Here is a 27,413-nt window from a genome sequence, read left to right as displayed (position 1 = left end):
GGACAGATGATTCTACTTGAAAGAACAGTTATTTGTTTGGCTATTTGTTCAGAAGAATGATAAACAAACTAACCCAGAATTGTATTCTTTAAGCCAGTTCAGAAGGGCATCTTTGTTGAAGGCTGCTGCAGCAGCCACATTGCTACTGTTCAGCTGAATGTCAGCAATTGTTTCAGAGGTGCTCACAACTTCAATGAGGCCAGAGCGATCTCCTGTCGCTAAGCAGCCATAAGGCAGCATCCTGAAAGGGAAAAAAAATGGGCATAGTCACATGTATATGTTACTCATAAAATGAAACTTTAACAGAGTAAGCTTCTTCTTTGATTTTTAAAAAGCTTTATTACTATTGATATGCTTGCCGTTTCTGTTTTATTGTCATATGGAAAAATAAAAGTCCTATTTTCGGTTGGGGGGGAATCTCCTGGCCAACAGATGAAGTAGTTTACTAGAACTCCAATGTACCTAGATGTATAATTTGTTATCCAGTTATTCTAGTGAAATATTCTATTTGTTTGTGCAGATGGACAGAAGTGTATCAGATAAAAGAAGAGTCTTTTATTTTTATTCTAAACCATCCTTTATGGAGCACCAATAGGTGCCACATAGCAGGCTAAGCACTTTACACATTACTTTTATTAATGAATGGCAACTCCATCTTTCCAGTTGTTCAAGATGACAATCTTAACGTCACCTTTGACTCATTCTCTTATGACCAGGATTTACCTATTTTGAAAACATATACTTAAGACTTCTCTGCCTCCACTCTTCCTCCAGCTCCTACTAGACCAAATCACCATCAACCCTTACTCAATTATTCAAGTTTCCTTATTAGTCTCCTTTCTCCCACACCATGGTTTGTTTTAAATGCAACAGCAATATAATCCATATAAAAAATATACATATTATGCCACTCCTCCCCATCAAAAGCTCTGCATTGGCTTCCCACCTTAGGGTGAAAGCTAACATGCTTGCCATAGCTCACAAGGCCCTTCACCTCCTCTCGTCTCCTCCCCTTGTTCACTTTATTCCCAATACACTGGCTTCCATACTTTCTTTAACCACAGCAGGAACAACATTCTTTCATTCCATTTTCTCTGCCTAGAACATCTCTCCCCAAAACCTTTATATGACTTACTCCCTTATTTCTTTGAAGTCCTTGCTGAAATGTTTCTGTCTCAGTGAGAAATTCCTGATCATCCTCTTTGAAACTATGAAACTATCTGTGACACAACACTTACTATCTCTTCCCTGTTTCAATTTTCCTCTATAGCCCTCTACACTATCCAGACATCTTGTACACTTTGTTTCTTTATTGTTCCTCTCTCCATTATTGGATGGAAGTTCTACGGGGCAGGGATGTTTGTTCCTGGCTGTGTCCTCAGTGCCTGAGAAAGTGCCAGGCACAAAGCAGACTCTCAGTATTTCTGAATGAACAGACAAATTTAGTAACAAAATCCCTGTAAGGTAAGTTCCAGTTTACAAATGAGAAACAAAAGCAATTTGCAAAAGGCCATACATTTAACTAAGCCATTGATCTAAGACTTAAAACTAGGCCTGCGTGGCTCTAAAATTATCTTTTAAACCCAAAAGTCTCTAGAGTCATTGACTATATAACAGGCCTCTCAGACTGCTCTTGCGTAAAATAATTTTTACTAATTGATAAGGAGCATTCTGCTCTGAATCTCATTTATACAATTACAGAAAATTAGAGAAAATAAAAATTTTCTCCTATCTCTTTTAATCATTTTAAGGAGATTTTCTTTTATGACTTAGGTATTCACATTCTTCCCCTATTTATTAGGGTTTTAAATATTTACCTTAGTGACTTACATGACTTCTTTAATATATTATCCTTTTCTTCTTTTGGTTATAAATATTTTCTTCAGTTTTTTGTTTTTGTTTTTAAAGAGTATTTATTTATCTATTTGACAGAGAGAGAGAGCGAGCCAGAGAGGGAATACAAGCAGCGGGAGTAGGGGAGGGAGAAGCAGGCTTCCCACTGAGCAAACCCTGATGCGGGGCTCAATCCTAGGACCCTGGGATCATGACCCAAGCTGAAGGCAGATGTTTAACGACTGAGCCACCCAGGCGCTTACCCCTTTATTCAGTTTTGTAAACACTACATTATCTTTACAGCAACTCCAAACTAGAATGGGATACTTTGGGAAGTTCAAATGAAAGGTGACTACAGAAAATGCAATGGATGGGATTCTAGAACTCAATAAATATATGGGTACAGCTATGTGCCATGCATCATGTTTGCTGTTGGTGATACAGAAAGGAGCAAAAAAAAAAAAAAAGGCAGTCCTTACTCATACAAAATGAGTATATTATCTTTGTATGAATAAGAACTGCCATGAGAACATGTCAAGAGTTAAAAAGATCTCTATGAGGAGGAAGGACAGCAAGGCTGGAGGAAAATTTAAGGGGAATACAAAAGCAAGGTGAGACTATGCAGGCCCCTATAGGTCATGTAAGGGCTTCTGTCATTCTCTAAAAGCACTGAGAAAGCTTTGAAGGACTTTATGAAAGAGGGGGGGTGTTTGTGTGTTGGGAAAATGTATAAATGTATTACTGTAACAACCCAATTAAAAGAGCCATATTTCATTAAATAATCCCTAAGTTTCCATACAACCAAGAATTCAATTATTTTATGCCTCTTTTAGGCACTTTCCTAGTCTTAACAAAAGAAGTCTGGCAGAAGAATTGTCAAACTACATGTTGGCAGCCCGATATACCAATACACTGCTTTACATTTGCATTATTAATTTTTTCTTCTCCTTTTAAAAAGTTACCTTCAATAAGAAAAGTAGCTTGGAGTATGGAAGCTTTCCCAGCATCCCTGTCCTTCTCATGACACAACACATGTGAGGTAAACAGTGCATGGTTAAACTTTGGCTCACTTTCCTGCTTCTCCTCCCACCTCATTTGCAGCCAAACTGGGCAAAAATCCAACAACTTCCTCTTCAAAAGCATGCAATAATAAAAGCATTCAGTGTCTTGAGGATGAAACTCTCACAATGGGAAGGAAAAAATATCCTTGTTAGACAGTTTGACAGAAGTCAAGCTGGGGACAAACTCCTGGAGTCCTGACCATCTTACATGGGCCTAATTTGCACTCAACTTCCACACTTCTTTTAAAGGCTGTAACAACTGGTAATGTTTCTCTTCCTTTGTCACGATCTCTGACCCAAGGAGCAATTTGTTGCCTTTCCACTAAACAAGAATTAAAATATAAATTCTAGGGGCACCTGGGTGGCTCAGTCATTAAGCATCTGCTCAGGTCATGATCCCAGGGTCCTGGGATTGAGCCCTGCATCAGGCTCCCGGCTCAGCAGGAAGCCTACTACTCCCCTTCCCCACTCCCCCTGCTTGTGTTCCTTCCCTTGCTCGCTCTCTCTTTGTGTCAAATAAATAAATAAATAAATAATGAAATAAAATACAAATTCTACAGCAGAGAGGATGGCAGACCCATAACCCTACTCTCAGTGGGTATGTAGAAAATTTTCTCCAGCCTTGACTCTGACACATCAACCCAAATCAGAATGGTACCAGAGACCCTTGCTTCCAAAGGAGGAAATTATAATTCCTTTACCTAATGTTTGCATTGCTTCCATCTTCTTCCTTAATCCTTCCTTCCAAGATTACTGATACCAATGTCATTACAGAACTGTTTATTAGCACTCTTAAAAGGGAACCAAATCCCATTAATGTAATTCAGATGTAAAGTCACAATGAAGACAGCCATCCAAAATTCAAGGAGTGGAAGAAGACTGTCAAATCTACCAAAGGTCAGATACATTTATATATAGACCACCAGTGAAACTTGACAGAAAAGGCTGAGTATCTATTATTTATTGACTGAAAGAGGTCAGAGTGTTCCAACATACTGATGGCTTACAAAAGTTCTAAAATTTGACATGACAGATACCAAGAGTATTTTTGAGACATCAGAGAAAAATGAAAATGAGATATGCACACTTTCATTCATGCTAACATGGTACTGTTACAAGTACTAAAATATTCTGGTCAAAGTAATAAGTATAGAATGTACCTGAAGATTTAAGATTGAAGTTAGAAGAGTTTGTGCTACGTGACCAAGTTTAACCTCAACAGCTGGCCAAAAGAAAACAAACAACAGGAATACTGGAACACGTATTTATAGAAACAGTAAAAAAAAGTTTGGTGAGAAAAAGGTATTCATTTAGAAATGAACCCGAAAGAATTATAGTTCTGCATATTTTAAAAACATGGGGTCAGAGTACAAGATGTCAGCAAAGATCTCACTGAACAGACGAGTTCCTTTTTCTTGTTAGACACTTGTTGCTTCCCCAAGAGAAACATTAGGTTTGTTTCTGGCACTCCCACATGTGGTTTCCTCCCTTTGCCTGAGGTCACAATGAACTTCATTTGAAGCTAAATGAGCTTTACATTTGAGTAGAATAGGTAAAATTAAAAAGCTAAGAGAAAAGAAAAGGATTGGGGTTTTCAATTAGGCTGATGGAACTGAGACAGGCAAACCAAAGGGACCCCATGAAAGCAAAAGCTGTTTTGTTCCTTTTGCTTTTTTTTCCTGCTTCTATTCTTGCTAGGACCTGCACTTCTGCCCTACAAATTGCCTTAATGCATGTCTTCCTTGTAAGGGACAAAGTTAATGGTATCTTTGGAGTCTTCTAGCACTGTAGGTAATATCTAAACCACTGTGCTAGGCATCTTAAAGCCAAGACCCTGGCCTCAAGTAATAAGTGACTTATGATGGACACCTGGACCTTGTCCTTATTCTAACTGGTTCCTGGATACCTGAGAGGACACTTAGGTCAGACCACCATCCTCAATAAAAACCCCCAGCCCCCAAAGATAAGACTCGGGCTCCTTTCCCTTCCAAGTGACTGGGACAGTCCATCTGTAACTGCTCTCCCTATTATCCTCAATAAACTCTGCTTTCACCTCCTGCTGGCTCCTGGTAAATTTCTGTCCTGCATGAAGCCAAAGACCCTCTTGGCTGGTCTTGTGGGATCCCTCCTGGGTCCCTTGGACCTGGCTTGTAGGCATCAGAACTTTACTTTTTATTCATTTTTTATTTAATTTTTTGAGAGAGAGACAGAGTGGGTGGGGGACGGGGGTTTGCAGCAGGCAGAGGGGGAGAGAATCTTGAGGCTCCATGTCTAATATGGAGCCTGACATGGGGCTGAATCTCATAATCTGAGCTCAAGAGTCAGACGCTTAACAAACTGAGCCACCCAGGCTCCCTGTACACATTGAAACTTAAAAACAAAAATTTTACCTCAACCTTTCATAACTGAACATGACTTCCCATATGCTCTGAATCTGCTTTTAGCAAAGGAGACTACTTTGTAGCTTACATGATGATTTTGGGAAGAACCAATGAATTACTAGACTAAGCTTGAAAAGTCTTCCATTTTTATGGGATAAATCAAGTAAAATCAGGGCATCTAGGTGGCTCAGTCAGTTAAGCAACTGCCTTCAGCTCAGGTCATGATCCCAGGGTCTTGGAATCGAGCCTCACCTTGGGCTCCCTGCTCAGTGGGGAGCCTGTTTTGCCCTCTGCCTCTGCTGCTCCCCCTGCCTGTGCTTTCCTGCTCTCTGTCAAATAAATAAATAAAATCTTTTTTAAAAATCAAGTAAAATAATTTTTGCAGGAGTTTACTTTATAAGAAGGGTGAACAAACTTTTGGAGATTAAGCCAGAAAGTAAATATTTTAGGCATTGCAGACTACCCAATTCTGCAGTTACAGCATAAAAGCAGCCACAGACAGTATGTAAACAAATGAGCCGTGGTTGCATGCCAATAAAACTTTATATACAAACAGTGGGGGTTGAGGGGGTGCTGTAAACCAGATCCCTCTGGGTTTATGTCCTTCAGGCAGAGTTCACAATCACTCATTCCTCTTATCTATACTGTATTTCCTATGTGTATGTGCTTGACTAAAAAAAACTTGCTGCCTATTCCAAAATAATTTTACTTTTTACATAGCTATATTAGAAATTCCTCCCAGGGCGCCTGGGTGGCTCAGTGGGTTAAGCCGCTGCCTTCGGCTCAGGTCATGATCTCAGGGTCCTGGGATCGAGTCCCGCATCGGGCTCTCTGCTCAGCAGGGGCCTGCTTCCCTTCCCCTCTCTCTGCCTGCTGTGATCTCTCTCTGTCAAATAAATAAAATCTTTAAAAAAAAAAAAAAAAAAAAGAAATTCCTCCCAAATTAAAAGCAAAACTCTGTCATTTGTGGTACTCAAAGGGTCCTCTTTAGATAAACCATAATCTTACTTCCTTATTTCAGTCACAAGTCCCATAAAAGTAACAATACCAACACAAATTGTTCTTTGTACCTCAACAGCATGGAAAGATCTAAGACTAAAACTCCTTTAAAGAAAACAAAACAAAACAGAAACAAAAACAAATCAATGAAAAGTTATGTATTTGAGGCACCACAACACTTTGATAAACAAAGGGTTATAGAGCTGCCTCATCATGATTGCTTTCTTGCTTCTACTAGTAAAATGAAAAAGTGCCATGAAGTATACAGTCTGATGGACCTAGATTTAAGAGTCTTGTGCTCAGGGAGCCTGGGTGGCTCAGTTGTTAAGCGTCTGCCTTCAGCTCAGGTCATGATCCTGGGGTCCTGGGATCGAGCTCCACATCGGGCTCCCTGCTCAGCAGGAAGCCTGCTTCTTCCTCTCCCACTCCCCCTGCTTATGTCCCCTCTCTCACTTTGTCTCTCTCTCCCTGTCAAATAAATAAAATTGTCTCTCTCTCCCTGTCAAATAAATAAAATCTTAAAAAAAAAAAAAAAAAAAAAAAGTCTCACGCTCTTTAGTCGACTGAGCTAGCCAGGCTGACAGACCTAGATTTGAATCAGGCTCCTTCACTTAACATTTTTTAACCTTTGACAAATTGTTTAAAAGCCCTTAAGCCTGGGCGCCTGGGTGGCTCAGTGGGTTAAGCCGCTGCCTTCGGCTCAGGTCATGATCTCAGGGTCCTGGGATCGAGTCCCGCATCGGGCTCTCTGCTCAGCGGGGAGCCTGCTTCCCTCTCTCTCTCTCTGCCTGCCTCTCCGTCTACTTGTGATTTCTCTCTGTCAAATAAATAAATTAAAAAAAAAAAAAAAGCCCTTGAGCCTTAATTTTTTCATCTGTTAAAAAAAAGTAACACAATCTCACACAGTTTTAAGTTACACGACATTACATATGTGAAAACCTAATAGAACATCCGGCTCAGTCAATAAATAGCAAGTGTTTTAAGTTTAAAAAATCCTAAAATATATTTAGTAATGAAGAAAACAATTCAAGTTTCAAAAATTATTCAGAAAACGTTCTTATAATCTTAAAGGGATAAAGTCAATGACAAGTAAAATTGTTTACAGCAAACTAGTAGACTAAGCTGCTATAGATACTAAAATGCGTGCCTGAGTTGCTCAGTTGTTAAGCGTCTGCCTTCGGCTGGGGTTGTGATCCCAGGGCCTTGGGATCGAGCCCCACAACAGGCTCCCTGCTCAGTGGGAAGCTTGATTCTCCCTCTCCCACTCCCCGTGCTTGTGTTCCCTCTCAGGCTATGTCTCTGTCAGATAAATAGATAAAATCTTAGGAAAAAAAAAAAGATAAAGTAAAAAATATTCCATAAACAGTTATAGTTAATTAAAGAAAAAAGCTCTGGGTTCCAGAAATAGATTATTCATAGCACTGGCTGAGGAAGTCACTGACTTCGTTGACATTTTAATGTCCATGAGAAAACAGATACATTGTTGTGCCCAGAAGAGACAGAACCTGGACCTGAGATCCTAATACAAGGCTGAGGATCTGAAAGGGCTTTCAAGTGTCTGAAAAAGGAACTAGAAAATATCTGCTCACTGATCAGAAGATGTAGCATGAAAGTCTGCCATCTATCTTGAGCACTGGATGGGGGGGGAAAGTTTCATGAAAATGCAAAAACTCAAGACTTCCTACATTCTCGTGAGATCCAAGTATAAACTACCTGTAAAATCTGAGAGCATGAAGGCAAAACGTTAAAATAAAAACTGACTGATCGTGTGTAAAGACCTTGAGAAACAGCACAAATTAAACTCAAACCCAAAATATTTTGAGAGGATACTTTCACACCCTATGGAGCAAAGGACACTCAGAGAAAACACTAAAAGGAATTCAAAACCAAATTTTGTCAACTATACAACAAAATGAAATTGGACAATGTAGAAGAGAAATTTAGTGAACTAGATGATTTAGTGAACTAGAAGACCAAATATAAGAAACTACAAAGAATGTCACCTAAAGATGGGAAATAGGTAAGACAGGTTAAGAGAGATGCAGGACAGAAAAGTCCAACACACCTCTACCAAAGTTGCAGAAGACTGTGAAGGTGGAAGTAATGGAATATTGAAAAATATGGATACATTTTGTAGGAACTAAAAGAAACCCATATGCCAACAAATTGCAGTAAAAACTGCAAAAACAAAGGCAAAGAGAAATTTGTTTTCCACAATGGAGAAAAAAAAAAAAACCACAAAACAAAACAAAAAAACCACTATTTAGACTGACAGCAGTCTTCTACAAAGTAACAGAGGTCAGAATACCATGGAATAACACCTTCAAGGTTTCTAGGGAAAGCAGCTATAAATCTGGATTTTAAAATTCTATAACTAGGTGATGTCTGCAAAAACAGGAAGTTAAAAAAAGGAAGTTAAAAATCTGGTCTTTCATTAAAAGCAACCAGAACACTAGCCGAAAAATGTCAGAATTGACTATTTAAGTAATATAGAAATGTAAGAAAGAGTTGCAGCAATCAGCAAGTGTTTATTGAAGAAAATAGCTGAATCTCGGCTGTTTTATATCATCACATAGTTCAATTTCCCACCTTCCCAGTTCCACAGTAGACTTGACAATGAATAGTCCATAATCACAGTGCATACAGTAATCTACTAGCCATTAGAGGGGGCAAAATGGGGTTGAAGGTCCTTTGGCCCCATTTCTAAAGCTAACATTCTTCAAACTCTATAGTGGTTCCCAGGAAGAGCTGACTCACAATTCTCTGTTTCTCTGATCTGAATCAGACCTCACCTACTGTGAAGTGCCGTTTACTGTGGTGTTTTGGGGGAAAAAAAAATCACTATCAACTAAAACTGCAGCTATCTAAGGGGTAAGTAAAAGCAGAGTAAGTAACAGCTGGGCAAATAACAGGCTAACCAAAAAGCTTAGAGGAAAAAGCTGGGGAGTTAGGTGTCCATAGAGGACAGTAAAAAACTCCAACATAATCATTGAAATCTACAAAGCCATATGCATGGATAGGGTTTTACGCATACCTAGGGGAGTGTACAGTGCAGTGAAGAATTTAGATGGTCATAGTTATCACCTCTTGCTAACATTCAGACATTACACAAGTTAGGGCTAAGACACAATTCTGAATTATCTGGCTGGCTGCTGAAGGAACTACCCTAACACATAGAGTCTCTCAGTAAAGAACAGAAAACTTACAGATTTCAGGGATTCAAGGAAGCCTTGGTCAATTACTAGTTGACCAATAAAGTAATCAAGAAGAGAAATCAGTAACCACATATGAGCATATGTATACTTTACATATAATTACTTCAGATAAAACATTACATAAACAGACCGCAACAATACAAAACCCTAAAGAATGATTAGAATCTGATTTTCAGAGCTGCCAAATTATTTAAAGTGTTTGGTTTCAACAAAAATGTATGAGACATACAAAGAAACAAGAAAATATTACCCATACATAAGAAAAAAGCACCATATAAAAAATGTCACCAAGGAAGCCCAAATGCTGAACATTTCAGACACAAATTTTAAAACTCCTATCTTTTTATTATTTTTTAAAGATTTTATTTACTTATTTGACAGACAGAGAGAGATCACAAGTAGGCAGAGAGAGAGGGGAAAGCAGGATCCCCGCTGAGCAGAGAGCCCAATGCAGGGTTCAATTCCAGGACCCTGAGACCATGACCTGAGCCAAGTGCAGAGGCTTAACCCACTGGTGCCCCCCAAACACCTATTTTTTTAAAAGACTTTATTTATTTTAGATAGAGAAGGCATACATGCAGAGTAGAGGGAGCAACAGAGGGAGAGAATCTCCAGCAGACTCCCTGCTGAGCATGGACCCTGACATGGGTCTTGATCCCATGACCTATGACATCACATTTTAAGGGGCAACTGGGTGACTCAGTCAGCTAAGCATCCAACTCTTGATTTTAGCTCAGGTCATGCAGGGTTGTGAGACTGAGCACCAAGTCGTGGGACTCCACACTAAGCATGGAACCTGCTTAAGATTCTCTCTCTTGCACCTCTCCCTCTACCCCTTCCCCCCCAATAAATAAAAAATAAAAATAAATTAAAACATCTATTTTAAGTATATTCAAAGAACTAAAAGAAACCACGTCTAAAGAACTAAAGGAAAAGTACAAAAATGCAGAATCATCAAATAGAAACTATCAAGAGACACTAAAACTTTCAGAAGAAAACATAAATATAAACTTTCATGATATTGTATTAGGCAATGACTTCTTAAACCTGACACCAAAAACATAAAAAAAAAAAAAGAAGAAGAAGAAGAAGAAGAAGAAATAGGGGCGCCTAGGTGGTTCAGTAGGTGAAAGCCTCTGCTTTTGGCTCCGGTCATGATCCCGGAGTCCTGGGATGGAGCCCCTGTCAGGCTCTCTGCTCCACCAGGAGCTTGCTTCCTCCTCTCTCTCACTGCCTGCCTCTCTGCCTACTTGTAATCTCTGTCTATCAAATAAATAAATAAAATCTTAAAAAAAAAAAAAAAAGAAGAAATAAATTGAATTTCATCAAAATTAAAAACTTTGTGCATCAAAGGACACTATCAAGAAAGTATAGAGACAACCCACAGAATGCAAGAAAACATTTGCAAATAATTTATTTAATAGGGTTTAGTATCTAAAATATACGAAGGGGTATCTGGCTGATTCAGTAGGAAGAACATCTGACTCTTGATTTAGGGGTCATGAGTTTGAGCCCCATGTTGGGGGTAGAGATTACTGGGGAGAAAAAAAAGAACTTAAAAAAAAAAAAATGAGCAAAGGACTTAAATAGCTATGTCTCCAAAGAGGATATACAAATGACCATTAAGCACATTAAAAGCTGGCCAACATCCTTTGTTATTGGGCAAATACAAATTAAAACCACAATGAGAAAACTAACAAAACTGCAAGCAGAAACTGACAAATGCCAATTATAATGGGAGGTTTTAACATATCTTCAAAGTGAAAATTAAGTAAAAATTTGAATAAAGTATAGATTTGGACACAGTTAACAAACTTGATAAAATAGACTGATTTATAACCTTACTGCTAATAATTATAGCATATGAAATCTTTTCACTCACAAATAGGATGTTTTGAAAACTGGACATTTTTATTAAAGCATAAAGAAATTCTTAAGAAATATGATATTTATACTGACCACATAATTCTAGCAATAAAGAAATAAAATAAAAAACCAGAAACAACAGCAACAAAAAAATCCAATGCACTTGGAAGTTATAGTAATTTAAACTAGATCAGGAGTGGAGCCACTGGAAAGATGGTAGCAGAGCAGGAGGACCCTAGGCTCACCTCGTCCCATGAATACAACTAGGTAACTATCAAATCATTCTAAATACCCCAGAAATCGACCTGAAAACTGGCAGAGCAAACTCTACAACTAAAGGTAGAGAAGAGGCCACATTGAAGAAGGTAGAAGTACAGAGACATCACGTGGGAGAGAAATGGACTGTGGCCACTGTGGTGGGGAGGGAGCCATTATGATGGAGAATGGAGACAGACTACCACACAGAGGAGTGCACAAGGAAAACCAATCCCTGTAGCAATTAGCTTGGAAAACAAGAGAGCCCAAATTTTGTGACATCTTAAAACCAGCAGGGCATAAAGCCTAAAGTTCTAAAGGTCAGCACTGGGACTATTCCTGGAGAAAAGGCAGGGCAAACAGCCTGCAATACAGAGCCTGGAAATAGCTATCTGAAGAGTGCATGGGGTACAAAATAGGGAGGTTATTTGTTCATCTTGAAGCACCCTAGAGAAGCAGGCTTCAAGGACAGACCCCTCCAGAAACAAAGAAACTGGCAGGCACCCTGCACCTCAGCATAAATAGAGCCTCCTCCCGGAATGAGCACAAAGCCAACACCCACTACCTAACTCGCTTATATCAAGTCTCATCTCCCCGTGCTTTTGCGGACCTGCCCTTCCCAGTCCTTCTTGCCCTAAGCCCAGCACAGCAGGACCCCTCTGTCAGAAGAATGCCCCAAGCCCCTTCTAGAACAACATCACCCCACTCAGGAGTTATGCAGGGCATTGATTCCAGAGCTCTAGTTAAAATCACATTCAGGCCAGGAACCAAACACTGCCCACAAAACGCAAAGAGAGCTTCTGCAGATGACTAGCCTTGATGATAAAAAAGCCAGGGGCATCTGGGTAGCTCAGTGGGTTAAGCCTCTGCCTTTGGCTCAGGTCATGATCTCAGGGTCCTGGGATTGAGTCCCACATCAGGCTCTCTGCTCAGCAGGAAGCCTGCTTCCTCCTCTCTCTCTCTCTGCCTACTTGTGATCTCTCTGTCAAATAAATAAAACAAAATCTTAAAAAAAAAAAAAAAAAAAAAAAGAAAAGAAAAGAAAAGAAAAAGAGCCAGGGCACAATAGCACAGCACATGCAGCACATTTTGGAGACACTCCTGGAAGTGCCAGGCCATGCAGAACAGGGGACACTACACTTCAGGGCACTACAGGACCTCTTCTTAAAACCATTACCCTCAAGAACAGACGATGTAGCCAGCTTTCCTAACACATAGAAGCAGGCACAGCAACTTCGACAAAATAAGAAAGAGGAATCTGTGCCAAATGAAAGAACACAACAAGGCCAGGATTACAGATCTAAGTGAAACAGAAATAAGTAACATGCCTGACAGAAAATTTAAAGTACTTATGACAAAGACACCCCCTGGACATGGAAGAAAGAGTTGAAGACCCTTAATACAGAGATTAAAAAAATAACCAAACAGAGATGAAGAGTGCAATAAACAAGATTAGAAACATGCTTGATGCAGTAACAGCAGGCTGGAAGAGCAGAGGAAGGAATTAACGATCTAGGAGAAAGAATAATGGAAAGAAATCAAGATGAATAAAAGACAGAAAAAAGAATTATGCAAAATGAGGGACGCCTGGGTGGCTCAGTTGGTTAAGCAGCTGCCTTCGGCTCAGGTCATGATCCCAGTGTCCTGGGATCAAGTCCCACATCGGGCTCCTTGCTCAGCAGGGAGCCTGCTTCTCCCTCTGCCTCTGCCTGCCATTCTGTCTGCCTGTGCTCGCTCTCTCTCCCTCTCTCTCTGACAAATAAATAAATAAAATTTAAAAAAAAAAAAAGAATTATGCAAAATGAGAATAGACTTAAGGAACTCAGTGACTCCATCAACTGTAGTAACATTCACATTACAGGATTCCCAGAAGAAGAGAGAGAAAGGGGGGCAGAGTATTTATTTGAAGAGATAATAGCTGAAAACTTCCCTAATTTGAAGAAGGAAACATATCCAAATCCAGGAGTCACAGAGAACCCCCAACAAAATCAATAAAACCAAACCCATGCTGAGACATATTAAAATTAAAATGGCAAAATATACTGATAAAAAATTTTAAACGCAGCAAGACAATACCCAACTGATAAATTTTTGAATACTACATCTGAAACTAATGATGTACTACTATATGTTGGCTAACTGCATTTAAATAAAAAAATTTTTAAAAAGCAGCAAGACCCCATAAGGCTATCAGAGGATTTTTATTTTTTTATTTTTATTTTTTTATTTTGAGACACAGAGTATGAGTGGGGATGGGAGGGAACAGTGAGAGGGACAGAGAGAATCTTAAGCAGGCTCCATGCCCCAGCATGGTGACCAACACAGGACTCAATCTCACAACATGAGATCATGACCTGAGCCAAAATCAAGAGTCAAATGCTTGAGTCAACTTGCTTGTCAAAAAGTCAGTACAGAATAAACTCAACTAAAGGGAAATCATAAAGAGGTAATCAATGATAAAATAGAAAAAAGATCAACAAAATTACAAGCTCCTTCTTTTGAAATACTAAGCAGCACATCTCTAGAGTAACAAAGAAAAACAGTGCACATAAAATAATTTTATACATGCAAAAAAGGAGAAAAATAAAACACAGAAGAGGTTTTAAAATTAGGGCGCCTGGGTGTCTCAGTGGGTTAGGCCTCTGCCTTCAGCTCAGGTTATGATCTCAGGGTCCTGGGATCGAGTTCCACATTGGGCTCCCTGCTCATCGGAGAGCCTGCTTCCCCCTCTCTCTCTGCCTGCCTCTCTGCCTACTTGTGATTTCTCTCTCTGTGTGTCAAATAAATAAATAAAATCTTTTAAAAAAATTAAAAGATGCTGCTATAAAAGATGTATGATAATAAACCTGAAAACACTGATGAGCTGGACAATTTTTAGCCTCTAAATTAACTCAAGAGGGAAAAAAATCTGTTGAGTCCAATAACCATTAAGAAAAATCATAGTCAAAAAGACCTGGACTCGGAAAAAAACAACACCAGAACCAAATCTTCAGAGGGACGGAAGAGGGAAAAGAACACTACAAAATAAAATATAGAAGAGTATCTTTCTTTTAAAAGATTTAATTTATTTATTTGAGAGAGAGAGAACATGAGAGAAAGCATGAACAGGTTAAGTGGCATAGGAGAAACAGGTTCTCTGTTGAGCAGGGAGTCCTACGTGGGGCTCGATCCCAGGACTCCGGGATCATGACCTGAGTCAAAGACAGATGCTTAACTGATGGAGCCACCCAGGCACCCCCTAGAAGAGTATCTTTAATGATAACTGCACAGAGAAAACAATTTTTAAAACTTAACTAAAAGTATAAACCTTAAAGGAATCTAAGTAATTTATAGCAGAGAGAAAAACACAGTACTTTTCAACACTGAAAACACAAAGAACCAAGCTATTTATAAAAGAAATGAAATTTAAATTCTATGAGATACCACGTTATATCCGCTAGATTTGCAAAAAATCAACAAGTCTGCTTGGCAAGGAGATATTTCTGGGTGAAAGTGTAACACTGGTACAACCATTTGGACAATGGTGGTCAATGTAAAAATACACATGCCTTATGATGGAGCAATTCCACTTCCAGCTATATAAACTAAACATCTCTTCCATATGTGAAGAGTGAGCTGTTGAGAAGTGTTCAAACTCAAGCTTTTGTTATTGTTGAAAAAACAATCAATGTAAATAGCTAGTAACAGAAGAACCAATGTAATCAATGTAAATAGCTAGTAACAGAAGAATGGATACATTTTTATATTTATTCAAAGTATTAGTAAAGAAGTGAAAGTAAGAAATTAGAACTTCACATATTAATCTTCATAAATCCCAAAATATGTTGTGAAGACAAAAAGTAAAAGTTGCATGTGATATAACAGCATTTATTTAAAGTTTAAAACATAGAATAGATAACAAACATATAGTTAAAGCCTAAAAGTATACATATTACAGCTTTAAAACAGTGGTTAATTCTGAAATGTGAGAAGGCAGAATGGGATAAGAATGAATTAACTTTATCTGTGTGTTTAATTCCTTTTTTTAAAAAAGTAGGAAACATGTTAATAACTCTCATTTAATTGCTAAAGATATATTTATTAAGTCCCAATGTAAAAATATAAAAATAATAAATTACTTTCTGTACTTCCATGTATGAAATAGTCCACAATTTAGAAAAATAAAAGAATTAAGTAAAAGAGGAAAAGGTAAAACGATCAACTAGCATAGGAAAAAGTCTAAAACTGTACGGACCTATATTACTATCACGAAACATGCTGTTTTTTAATCCTTGATTTAAAAAAAAAAGAATACAAGCCCACTGAAGAAAACTATGGAAACAGGTACATGAAGAGTGCCTGACTAGCTCAGTCAGTAGAGCATGCCACTATTGATCTCAGGGTTGAGTTCAAGCCACACACTGGGTGTAGGAATTACTTTAAAATGTTAATGGGGTGCTTGATGGCTCAATGGGTTAAGCCTCTGGCTTCAGCTCCGGTCATGATCTCAGGATCCTGGAATCAAGCCCCACATGGGGATCTCTACTTGGTGGGGAGTCTCCTTCTCCGCCTGCCTCTCTGCCTACTTGTGATCTCTGTCAAATAAATAAATAAAATCTTTAAAATAAAAAATAAAAAAATAAAATGTTGAGAAAAAAAAAAAGAAAAAAAGAAAAGAAATAGGTACATGAAGGGTGAAATTATCTTTACATCACCCAGAAATAATGTCTATTACCATTTTAGTTTGCCAATCTATTTTTTTAAATTTATTATTCCAAAATTGTTTTGGAAGATTTTATTTATTTACTTGACAGAGAGAGAGGGAGATCACAAGTAGGCAGAGAGTTTGTCAGAGAGAGAGGGGAGGCAGGCTCCCCGCTGAGGGACTCGATCCCAAGATCCTGGGATCATGACCTGAGCGGAAGGCAGAGGCTTAACCCACTGAGCCACCCAGGCGCCCCAGTTTGTCAATATTTTAGCATGTCACTTTTCAGTGAGTTCTTTTTTTTTTTTTTTTTTTTTAGGCAAAGAGGCAGGCAGAGAGAGGAGGAAGCGGGCTCCCTGCAGAGCAGAGAGCGATGCAGGGCTCCATCTCAGGAATGTGGGATCATGACCTGAGCTGAAGGCAGAGGCTTTAACCTTAACACTGAGCCACCCAGGCGCCCCTCAGTGAGTTCTGAATACAACTGAAATAATTCTATGAAAACACTTCTGCACCTCACTTTTTTTTCTTGACATTTGAAGATAAGCATTTTCTCCATATTGTTAAGCAATTCTCTATGAACAATAATGTAAAATACCTGAAATACTTGGTCATAGGAGTACGTTAGATATTTTTTTTAAGCTTTCTTTATCTGAGAGAGAGAGAGAGAGAAAGGGTAGGGGGAGGGGCAGAGGAAGGAGGAGACAAGCAGACACCCTGCAGAATGGGGAGCCTGATGTACGGCTCGATCACAGGTCCCTGAGATCATGGCCTGTGCCGAAACCAAGAGTCAGACACTTAACCACAGTGGTCTAATTTTCTTTTTTTTTTTGTAAATAAAGCAAGGATGAATATCCTTGTGCATAAATTTCTGTCCACATTTTTAATATTTTTTAATAGGCTCTGCACCAGCATGGAGCCCAATGCAGGACTTGAACTCACCATTCTAAGACCTGAGCTGAAATCAAGACTCAAAGGCTTAATCAAGCGAACCACCTAGGCACCCCTCCACATTTCTAATTTTTTTTTTAAGATTTTATTTATTTATTTGACAGAGAAAGAGATCACAAGTAGGTAGAGAGGCAGGCAGAGAGAGAGGGGGAAGCAGGCTCCCTGCTGAGCAGAGAGCCCAATGTGGGGCTCAATCCCAGGACCCTGAAATCATGACCTGAGCCGAAAGCTTAAGGCTTAACCCTTAATTAGGCTTAACCCACTGAGCCACCCAGGCGCCCCCACATTTCTAATTTTAAAGTAAATTCTGGAAACACTGGATAGAGGATATAAAAAAAAAATTTGATACAGGAAGGTTTATATTAATTTACAAAGGTATATAAAAATGTTTGTTTCTGTTGCTTCAATGGTCTTAGACAAGTTTATCATTTAACAAAATCTTTGCTAGGAAATTAGTGGTTTCCAACTCTTCTTGTAATTTGTACGTCTATGCTGGAATTGACTGTGTTCATATAATTTTTAGTGTATTTATTTTATATCTTGTATGAATAGCCTTTTCACATCTTTTCTCCATATCTCTTTCTATAAGCTTTTAAAATATTTAGGATTATTACAGACTTCTACCCTGTTCATTATTTATATTATACCCAGTGTAAGGCTTGACATTTAATTTTTTAGGTTTATAAGATTCAAATCTTATATTGTTATAAAAATAACATTTTTTTTTATAATTATCTTCATTTGCTCCTCACCTCAGAAGATTTGGTAATGATTAAAGTTTTAAAACCATTATGTTGGACACCTGCGTGGCTCAGTGGGTTAAGCCTCTGCCTTCAGCTCAGGTCCTGATCTCAGGGTCCTGGGATGTAGCCTCACATGGGGCTCTCTGCTCAGCAGGGAGCCTGCTTCCCCTTCCCTCTGCCTGCCTCTCCGCCTACTTGTGATTTCTCTGTCAAATAAATAAATAAAATCCATTATGTTTTCTTTTTTTCTGTTGCATATAGCTGTTCTGCTGTCTACCCCTAATAATGGTGACAAGCTGAAAACCCTAAAAGAACCCCTAAACACTTCCCTTTCCTAAAGGTAGTGGAATCAATGCTACCAGGCTAAGAAGACAGGCAAGCCCTTCTCTGGCTTTGTCATTCCCAGGACCACCAGCCAGTGCATCCTTCATGAGAGCACCTTTAAAATCACAGGTTAGGGCGCCTGGGTGGTTCAGTGGGTTGGGCCACTGCCTTCGGCTCGGGTCATGATCTCAGGGTCCTGGGATCGAGTCCTGCATTGGGCTCTCTGCTCAGCAGGGAGCCTGCTTCCCTCTCTCTCTCTCTCTGCCTGCCTCTCCGTCTACTTGTGATTTCTCTCTGTCAAATAAATAAATAAAATCTTTAAAAAAATAAATAAATAAAATAAAATAAAATAAAATCACAGGTTAGATAGAACGTGACTCTTGCTGTCTGTCCAGGGTTTACTGGAAGTTCAAGCCTCTTTCTTTCTGGAATCTCTGTACATATACAGTTTTACATCTGATGAGACTTCAATAAGACAATGTATTTGACAGTACACTATAAACTGTAAAATGCTATATAAATATTAACATGAATAACAATTAATAATAATAGCAGGAGAAAAGGAATAAAAAGGAAGTTTTAAAAATTCAGCTGTGGAAGGAATACAACATGAGACAAAAATAAAGTCACTAGAAATCTCACCGAAGATCCAGACCAGCTTCTTTCCAAAGTAAATCCATCAAACGCAGCATCTGGAGTGTCAACATATCTTGTCGTAAATCTAAGGGGGGTAAAAATCCTGCTTTATTATAAATACTTTCCAATTTTTGTCTCATAACATTAATTCAAGATTAGCTAATTCAGCCAGACTTAACTAAAACCATTGACAAATATTGTGCTAATACTTCCCCCAAATTGTAATGCTGACCATATTTATTTTGTTAAATGTTAGGTCTGGGGCACCTGGGTGCTCAGTTAAGTGGCTGTCTTCAGCTCAGGTCATGATCCCAGAGTTCTGGGATCCAGCCCCACACTGGGCTCCCTGCTCAGCAGGGAGTCGGCGGCTGCTTCTGCCCCTCACTCTGCTCTCATGCACTCTTTCTCTCTAATAAATAAATAAAATCTAAAAATACATATTAGGTTTATTGGTTAGCACGTGCCCATAACACTAGTAACTAAATTAAGTTGAATAATATTTTTAATTGGGGCAACTGGCTGCCTCAGTCAGTAGAACATGTGACTCTTGATTTCAGGATCATGAGTTCAAGTCCCATGTTGGGTGTAGAGATTACTTAAGGAAATTCTCACTATTTCACTTTCATGAAAATTGTACAATTTTCATTGTAAGCTACTATACTAATTGTATGGATACTATAATACTATATAACACAGTCATGCTGTGTACAGCATCCATACAATTCACACTGCTAATTTTTTTCTTTCCTGGTTGTGTTTAAAAAAAAAAGTTCTTAAAAATCACTTAAGTGATTATATGATTATATGATGGGTTACAGAACTCTAATAGTCAATTTTATTTATTATATCTAAGGATAATTTTCAGCTAACAGAGGGCTGTGAAAGTACTGACTTCTACACAATGACATTCACATGGTCACAGTGGGGTTAGATGTCTAGCAAAACACTACGAGTTCATTTTATAACAGACATAAACACATTTACTTATGTTCCTTTAATTCCTTTTAATAAACCCAACATACAATACTATAATCCTTTTGGACGTGAAGAACCTGAAGCTCAGTGAATTTTATGTGACTTATCTATAATCACACAATAACAAGTGGTGGTTGTCATAACTGCCTTCTGATTGGTGTAATCACCTCAGAGGCATTCCTTCTGAAAATACTTGTCAGTAAAATATTTTAATTAAAATACAAAACTATGGCAGCAATATCAAAATTGTTACCACTAAAACAGAATATATGAATATACCACTGAAAATACACTCTTGTACTTCACAAGCTTTTTACCAAAGAATTAGACTTTGTATTTTGTAGGGGGAAAAAAAGATTTATTAGAACAATGTATATAAGTAAGCTGTAAGCATTATTTTCTAAGAGGAAAAAAAAGGGGATTTAAGACATGCCAAATTCAATCTTATGACCACTGATAGCATCTGTTACACATTTACACATCACCTTTCAGATAAAGCAAACTGACAACAAATGAAAAATACTAAGGAATTTGGTACTATAAAAACCTTAGTACATACCATCACCATTTTTAAAAATCACTCCAACTGAATCTTCACCAAACACTTTGTTGTTGTAAACGAGCCACAAAGGCTTCATTTTGGAATCCATGTATTTACACTTTTCAACACTGAAATCAAACAAGGGGAAAATTAGCCCACCTCAATTTAAAGAAATGGCAAGACTGTATATTAGACGTGGGGAAAACCCTCACCTGTTTCATTTAGCTCTGCAGAAGTCAGAACTAGAACATATCCTCCTGGTAAAAAAGTAACTAGGATGACAGTTTTCACTGGCATGTAGTGATGCCAGATGGGCTAGACTGAAAACCCAGATTCATCCTTCTCACTACCTACATTTAAAATTCCTCCTTTTCTTTCTTTATTTTTCCTTATGTTATTATATGTAGTCAATAAAGACCAGATCATATCATTGGATTAAAATTAGGAATATTATGAGTTCATTCTTGATTTCTTAAAGAGATCAATTTTGAAAACTGACATATGAGAATATTTATCACTACCTTTCTATTAGTACTTTTGAAGGGAATAAAAAAGCAAGAAATAATCTTTCAAATTAATTTAAGATCTCATTTGAAATACGAAAACAAATTAATAAATAATCTATGATGGTTGCCAACATTTTGCATACATAGGATTTTTAACTCTCAGAAACCAGTAATATAGAAAACAAATTTAGTCACATACAATTGAAAGGAAAATAACATGCAGTAACTTTTATGAACCCCACAGGTAAATTTAGCTAATAGGTATACATCCTAACACATATAAGAATAACCTTTGAGAAATTTAAGATTTTCCTTCTTTAAATATATTGTCCTTATGGAGGCTAACAGCTAGCCCTACTGCTCCTGCAAGGCAGTCACTCAGAAATCCTTTCCGCACTGCCATTTTCATGGAAAATTCACTGAGCACAGCAAAGATGGTCACTTACTAGAGTTCTGAGAGGATAACGCATGGATTCAGAGGCGACTGCAGGTCAGAAAGGGCTTCCCGGTAAGCATTCTGTTTTAAACAAGTATGCATGGCCTCCTTCCCTTTGGCTCTGTTTAGCTTCATTGCATTCAGTTTGATTAAGCTATTTAAAGTTTTTAACTTATTGAGTGCTTCAACCTGAAAAATAAGTGTCCCCGCCAACAAAATTTATTTATGGTTAAAAATAATAAAAAGTACTATAGTTTCATGTGATCATATTATTTCATAACCACTCCCTTCCTCTCCCCAACATAAACATTTGACAACCAACCAAAGTAAAATCAGTGCTTGGTTTATGACAAATATACTAGAAACAATAGAGTAAAAATCTCATTTTTATCACGTTACTTAAAGCACAACTTTTCAATCTTCAAAATCAGGGAAAAGTAAAGGGACATACATTGCTGTTAAGAAGATAAGTAAGACAAAGAACTCAGCACTCTGCAGCTCAACAAGTAGTAGAATTTGAAACACAGTCTGAACCATTCCATTTGGCCAGCTTCATAGTATAAAAGGAAAATCTGTGCACAAGTAATCCTGGGGTTCCTGCCATTCAACCTTAACATCTAGTTCTTGTCATCACTCTGGTGTAACATGTTCTCAATATACTCCTATATTCTCTTTCCATGAGTAATACAGTTAAATGAATTATTGTGTAATAAAACAAATATGAATATAGAGAACAGTATTTGTTGTCCAAGTCCACATTACTTATTTTTATGAAGTAACTCTAGCTATCAAAACTTATGCAAATTAAAAAAAAAACTTATGCAGTTAGTACAAAGTCAATCAACAGCGGCCAACTCAATGAAAACCATTGTGTTTAAAAGTCAACTTCACTGTTTAATAATAACTGAGGTCTTTCCATGTTGTGTTACGCAAAAATCCATTAGAAACAGCCTTGGCCAACCATAAGCCATAAAAAAGACATTTTATTTTATTATTATGTTATTAAAGCTGGAACAGCTTGTTAATATAAACACATTTATATTAACACATAAATTGACTATAACAAGCATATAAAACATGTATACAATAAACATTATGAACACCTTGGCCTGAATTTCCATTAACAGGAGATTTATTTTATAGATTGTTTTCATTTTCAAACTTTGCTTCTATGAGAAGAAACCACTAAGACTCTGTAGGGAGATGAATTCAGTCATGCAGTTTTTAGAGACAGGCTTGCTCACAGGAAACTGGAAGGTTCTATGTAGCTTGATGAAAATCGAGAGGGCTGAAGCTTGCCAAGTTAGCCACAGACACTCCATTTCTCAACAGTTTCAGGAGCTGTACAAACACTGGTGAAAAGGGAACCAGTTGAAATACAGACTGTGCAAACAGGAACTTTTTGAAGTATTTAAATTTGAATTTCTTCTATGTTTGTACAGTTGGGAATTTTCAGGCCCCATCATTAATTGTGTTGATGTCCATTTCCTGGAATAGTGTCCTAAATACCCACGTGGCCGTTAAGTCAAATACTTTTAAGTGTTTTGACACCCTGTCCTTCCACAGGTTTACAGTGATAACAAGAATCTCCAATGTAAAGTGTAGAATATTCCCCTTGCTACTCATCAATTAGGAGTAAAAATTAAGTGATCATACATATATCATATGTTTGATGTTATAGAAGTCAAACTGAGGTTCGCAGAGAACCAAAGAAATGTATGGTGTGGTTTGATCATGAATGAAGTCAATGAAGCAGGACCTCATCAAGTTGGGCCTTATAGGCTTTGTTAAAAAGTTTGGGGAAGATCCCTCTACATGCTAGGTGAGATACTGCTGTATTCACGAATCAATCAATAAAGCTAATAATTAAAACACACTCAGTTGAATTTTTTGTGACAACTTCAAGATCTGAAGCAAACTTCCCATGGCATTCGGGGATGAGAAACGCGGGTGCGGTACTGTGAACCATTTTGAATTTACTATCTTTCTCGCCATTTTCCTCTCAGCTCTGAGCTCTGCTCTCTTTGTAAAAAGTTCCTGATCTAACTGGCTTTCCTTTATAGGGCAGGTCAGATCGAGCTGGCAGATAGCTTTGCCCAGAGCTCACCTTAGCTGGCAGTTCACCCTGAAGCCCAACTGAGCTGGCAGACAGGGCTGCCCCAGAGCCAAGCCCCTAGCTTTTCAGAATACAATTTCCCAGGTGGAAAACCCAATCTTAGTTGTGTCATTGGATTCCACATTGGAAACTGCTGACAGTTTAGTCTGCAATTCTCTATTTGTTTGGAATCCTTCCCCAGATTCCATGTTGGGAAATGCTACAGGCAGCTGTGGTTCTCCATTTTATTTGGAATTAGTCCATACTCCATATTCCTTGGCATTTTCTCATTTATCCCTTCCCCAGTCCAAGGTTTGATGGGAATTGGTGGTGCATACAGGGCCTTCTCTTGGCTAGGAAAAGTAACATTTCTTGGTCACTGATGATCTATTAAGGAGCATATGTTTTTCTGTCTTGTTTTATATAGATAAAGGCTACTTCCTCTGAGGGAACTCAGAGGTCCAAAAGCTACAAAAAGCGGGGCAAGCAATCAAGGCTGTTAGAGCATCTGCCACTTCAAGTAATAGGGTAAGTTGGTCAGGAATGTGTTAGAATGACACTAGGTTACCTGCCAACAGCAAGAAAACTTCTGTCCAACAAGGTATATTGTAACACACCCCACAATTCCCAACCTCACCACATGCCCCTCTTAGGTATTAGTTTGGCTCCAAGAAACCCAAAGGTCTAGCTAAAACAAATAGGATCCTAAAGAGTTGAGCACTCCACCTTCCAGCACAACTGCTTATTTTATGTCTAAGAATTACATGTAGAGGTCACTTTTAGATAACAGCCCTGAGCAATGAAATGCAGAACAAGGCAAAAGGGCCCACAGTGGGTACCTGGCTGAATACAAACAGGTGACCCACTTCAAAATATCCATAAGCCCTGATTGACCAATGGGCTTCTTACAACCAGGCACAGTTACCAAAAAGGGGAAATTCCATAGGTCCCCATACCCCCTCACCTTCCCCCTTTAAAAACAGCCCCCACCCACTGCCTCATTGCAGATTGTTTTTTGTGGGTTTTTTGCTGTCCTGTTCACCGCTCCCTTGCAGTGTATTCAATAAACTTCTATCTCCTTTGTTCTGCCTTGGGTGAACCCTCTTACCTCCCATACCATCAGCTTCTAGGCTACCATCACCCCACGTTTGGGGGTCTCCATCTATCTGGAGTGACAACACACTACAGTCCTAGAAATTTCAGATAGCTAGTAAAATGGCAAAATCTTACTGAAGAAAACCTGGAAATACAATGGCCATTATGTGGAAATTTCCAATTAGATAAAACATGTAAGAAATGCACTTGAAATCAAGCATTTCCAAATTAAATAAACAGAATGGGATATGCACTTAGAGTATGAAGCAGCCTCTAAAAGCTTCAAAATTCCAAAATAGTTTCACTGAAGATTCACTGCAAAAGACTAATGAAAAATTAAAGAGAAAGGGTATTTAAAACAAAAACTGTAACAGAGGCATAAGAGTGACATAATTTCTACTGCTTCCCTTTATCCTTAATTTGAGTATCCATTCTACTAACCCCCTGTCTGAATTGCCTTTCTACTCTAAAGAGACTATTAAACAGTTAGCTTATAAAATAAGACCACCTGAGGCTATGGGCCATTCTCTTCTCCTAACTTTCACATCTTGCTCAAAGGCAGAACTAACGGCACAAAGAAATTTCTTAAATCCAGGAGAGGATTCTGAAAATTTCTATAAGCAGATTACCCCTGGAGCCCAGGGAAGAGAGGGAAATAAAATTTCACATTATCCCTTTCTTTCCAGTTCCAGACCAATTGGTTATTGATCCTTTCTCTCCCAGAGAAAAGTATTTCTTTCTTGCTTGCTGGTCTTGTTTTATATCCTAAGGCTTGGCTTTCTGCTCACCTGAGCTATGTAAGTTGTTGTTGTGTTTTCTGTTGTTGCTATTGTTTTGGTTATGTTTAGGAGTAACTCTAGATCTTGTGAGGATAACATCTTTTGCATATAGATCCATGGGATTGTTCAATACTGCCAGAAACAGTTGACTGTTTGTCAAGGTTGAAACCTGACAAGATATTTGAAAGGACTTTAATAAACTTTTTGGTGAGAAATTTGCCCCAATTGGAAGATATTATTCAGAGCTTGATAGGAATTTTTTAGGCCTTCTCCCCAACGGTTACCCAGCAGGAAAGAAAAACACTCTAACATAGGTGCATAGATGTTATTAGCCCTTTGATATAACTTAGGCAGCAACCCAAGTCTTTGAGGAATTGAAAATAGCTGTCTTTTGTTTTACAAGTCTAGTCTTTTTTTTTTTTTTAAAGATTTTATTTATTTATTTGACAGGCAGAGATCACAAGTAGGCAAAGAGGCAGGCAGAGAGAGAGGAAGAAGCAGGCTCCCTGCTGAGCAGAGAGCCCTATGTGGGGCTCGATCCCAGGACCCTGGGATCATGACCTGAGCCGAAGGCAGCGGCTTTAACCCACTGAGCCACCCAGGCGCCCCACAAGTCTAGTCTTTATAGGACCAGAGACAAGAAGCAACTCGAAATCCATCAATACTTTTTACCAAACCCAAAACCTCCCACTTATCTCAATAGCCTTGGAAGTATTATGAATTCTGGCTTTAAGAAAACAAACATTAGGGCGCCTGGGTGGCTCAGTGGGTTAAGCCGCTGCCTTCGGCTTGGGTCGTGATCTCGGGGTCGAGTCCCCCATCGGGCTCTCTGCTCAGCAGGGAGCCTGCTTCCTCCTCTCTCTCTCTCTCTGCCTCTCTGCCTACTTGTGATCTCTGTCAAATAAATAAATAAAATCTTTAAAAAAGAAAGAAAGAAAGAAAACAAACATTATAGGAGGAGCCTGCATTTTTTCCCCCGTGTCTTTGAAGTACTACATGTCCTACCTGAGTCCTCTCCATAATTCTTATCTAGACCATCTCTTTGACAAGTAAACTTCAGGGAGGTAATCCTTATCAAAAGGGGAAAAAACGGTCATTTGGAACTTGACTTGTTAAGAACAAATACAATTCTTTTTTTTTTTTTTAAAGATTTTATTTATTTATTTGACAGACAGAGATCGCAAGTAGGCAGAGAGGCAGGCACAGAGAGAGGAGGAAGCAGGCTCCCTGCGGAGCAGAGAACCCGATGTGGGACTCGATCCCAGGACCCTGAGATCATGACCCGAGCCAAAGGCAGAGGCTTTAACCCACTGAGCCACCCAGGCATCCACAAATACAATTCTTAATGCTCTTCTCCACAAGTATTAGAAAACGGTTTTAGGCCCCTAAGCAGGTAATCTGAACTTACTCCATCCATCAGAAAAACAATTTAGAGCCAACTATTTTTCATAAGCAGTGAGTTTTGTATTATTATACCTAATTCATGGTAGTAATTTAAAGCTATAAGCTATAAGGTCTCTGTTTGCTTCCATTTGTGTTGGTATGTGTGTTCATACATGTGTTTTGTTTTTTTTTTTTAAAGATGTATTTATTTATTTATTTGACAGAGAGAGAGAGAGAGAGAGAGAGATCACAAGTAGACAGAGAGGCAGGCAGAGAGAGAGGAAGGGAAGCTTTTTTTTTTTAAGCCACAAGCCCCGCACTGGGCTCTCTGCTCAGCAGGGAGCCTGCTTTCCTCTCTCTCTCTCTTTCTGTTTTTAAAAAAAAAAGTAAGCTGGTATAAAATTAGAATTTGGTTTTCTCTGGTTTTTATTTTTTAACTTTTAGTGTACTTTTGATAACAGAGTGTAGAAGTTTCTTTACCTTTAAGTGATCTGCCTAGAAAACAAAGATACTGTATTTTAACAAAATAATTTCCTGTGGTTGCCATCTTTATTAGGTTGTTGATTACTTAAGAAAACTGAGTCTTCTCAGTATTAAAAGAGCTAAGTGTTGCTAACAGATAATTAAGTATTAAGTTTCATAACGATCTGTGATCCTA

The 27,413-nt window shown here is 38.4% G+C and overlaps 1 protein-coding gene across 1 annotated transcript in view; it reads right to left on the bottom strand.

The window, feature by feature from the left end:
* The window catches only part of PIK3CB (phosphatidylinositol-4,5-bisphosphate 3-kinase catalytic subunit beta), a 201,611-nt gene that overhangs the window by 6,779 nt on the left and 167,419 nt on the right, over positions 1 to 27,413 (bottom strand). The window contains exons 17-20 of the mRNA XM_044252261.1: positions 21,414 to 21,592; positions 20,480 to 20,589; positions 18,952 to 19,030; positions 74 to 241 (exon numbers count right to left, since the gene is read on the bottom strand). Of these exons, the coding sequence (XP_044108196.1) occupies positions 74 to 241; positions 18,952 to 19,030; positions 20,480 to 20,589; positions 21,414 to 21,592 (536 nt within the window). The remainder of the gene's footprint in view (positions 1 to 73; positions 242 to 18,951; positions 19,031 to 20,479; positions 20,590 to 21,413; positions 21,593 to 27,413) is intronic.

This window comes from Neovison vison, chromosome 6 (genome assembly GCF_020171115.1).
Source record: "Neovison vison isolate M4711 chromosome 6, ASM_NN_V1, whole genome shotgun sequence".
NCBI classification, from domain to species: domain Eukaryota; kingdom Metazoa; phylum Chordata; class Mammalia; order Carnivora; family Mustelidae; genus Neogale; species Neogale vison.
This window is presented reverse-complemented; position numbering and strand designations above follow the sequence as displayed.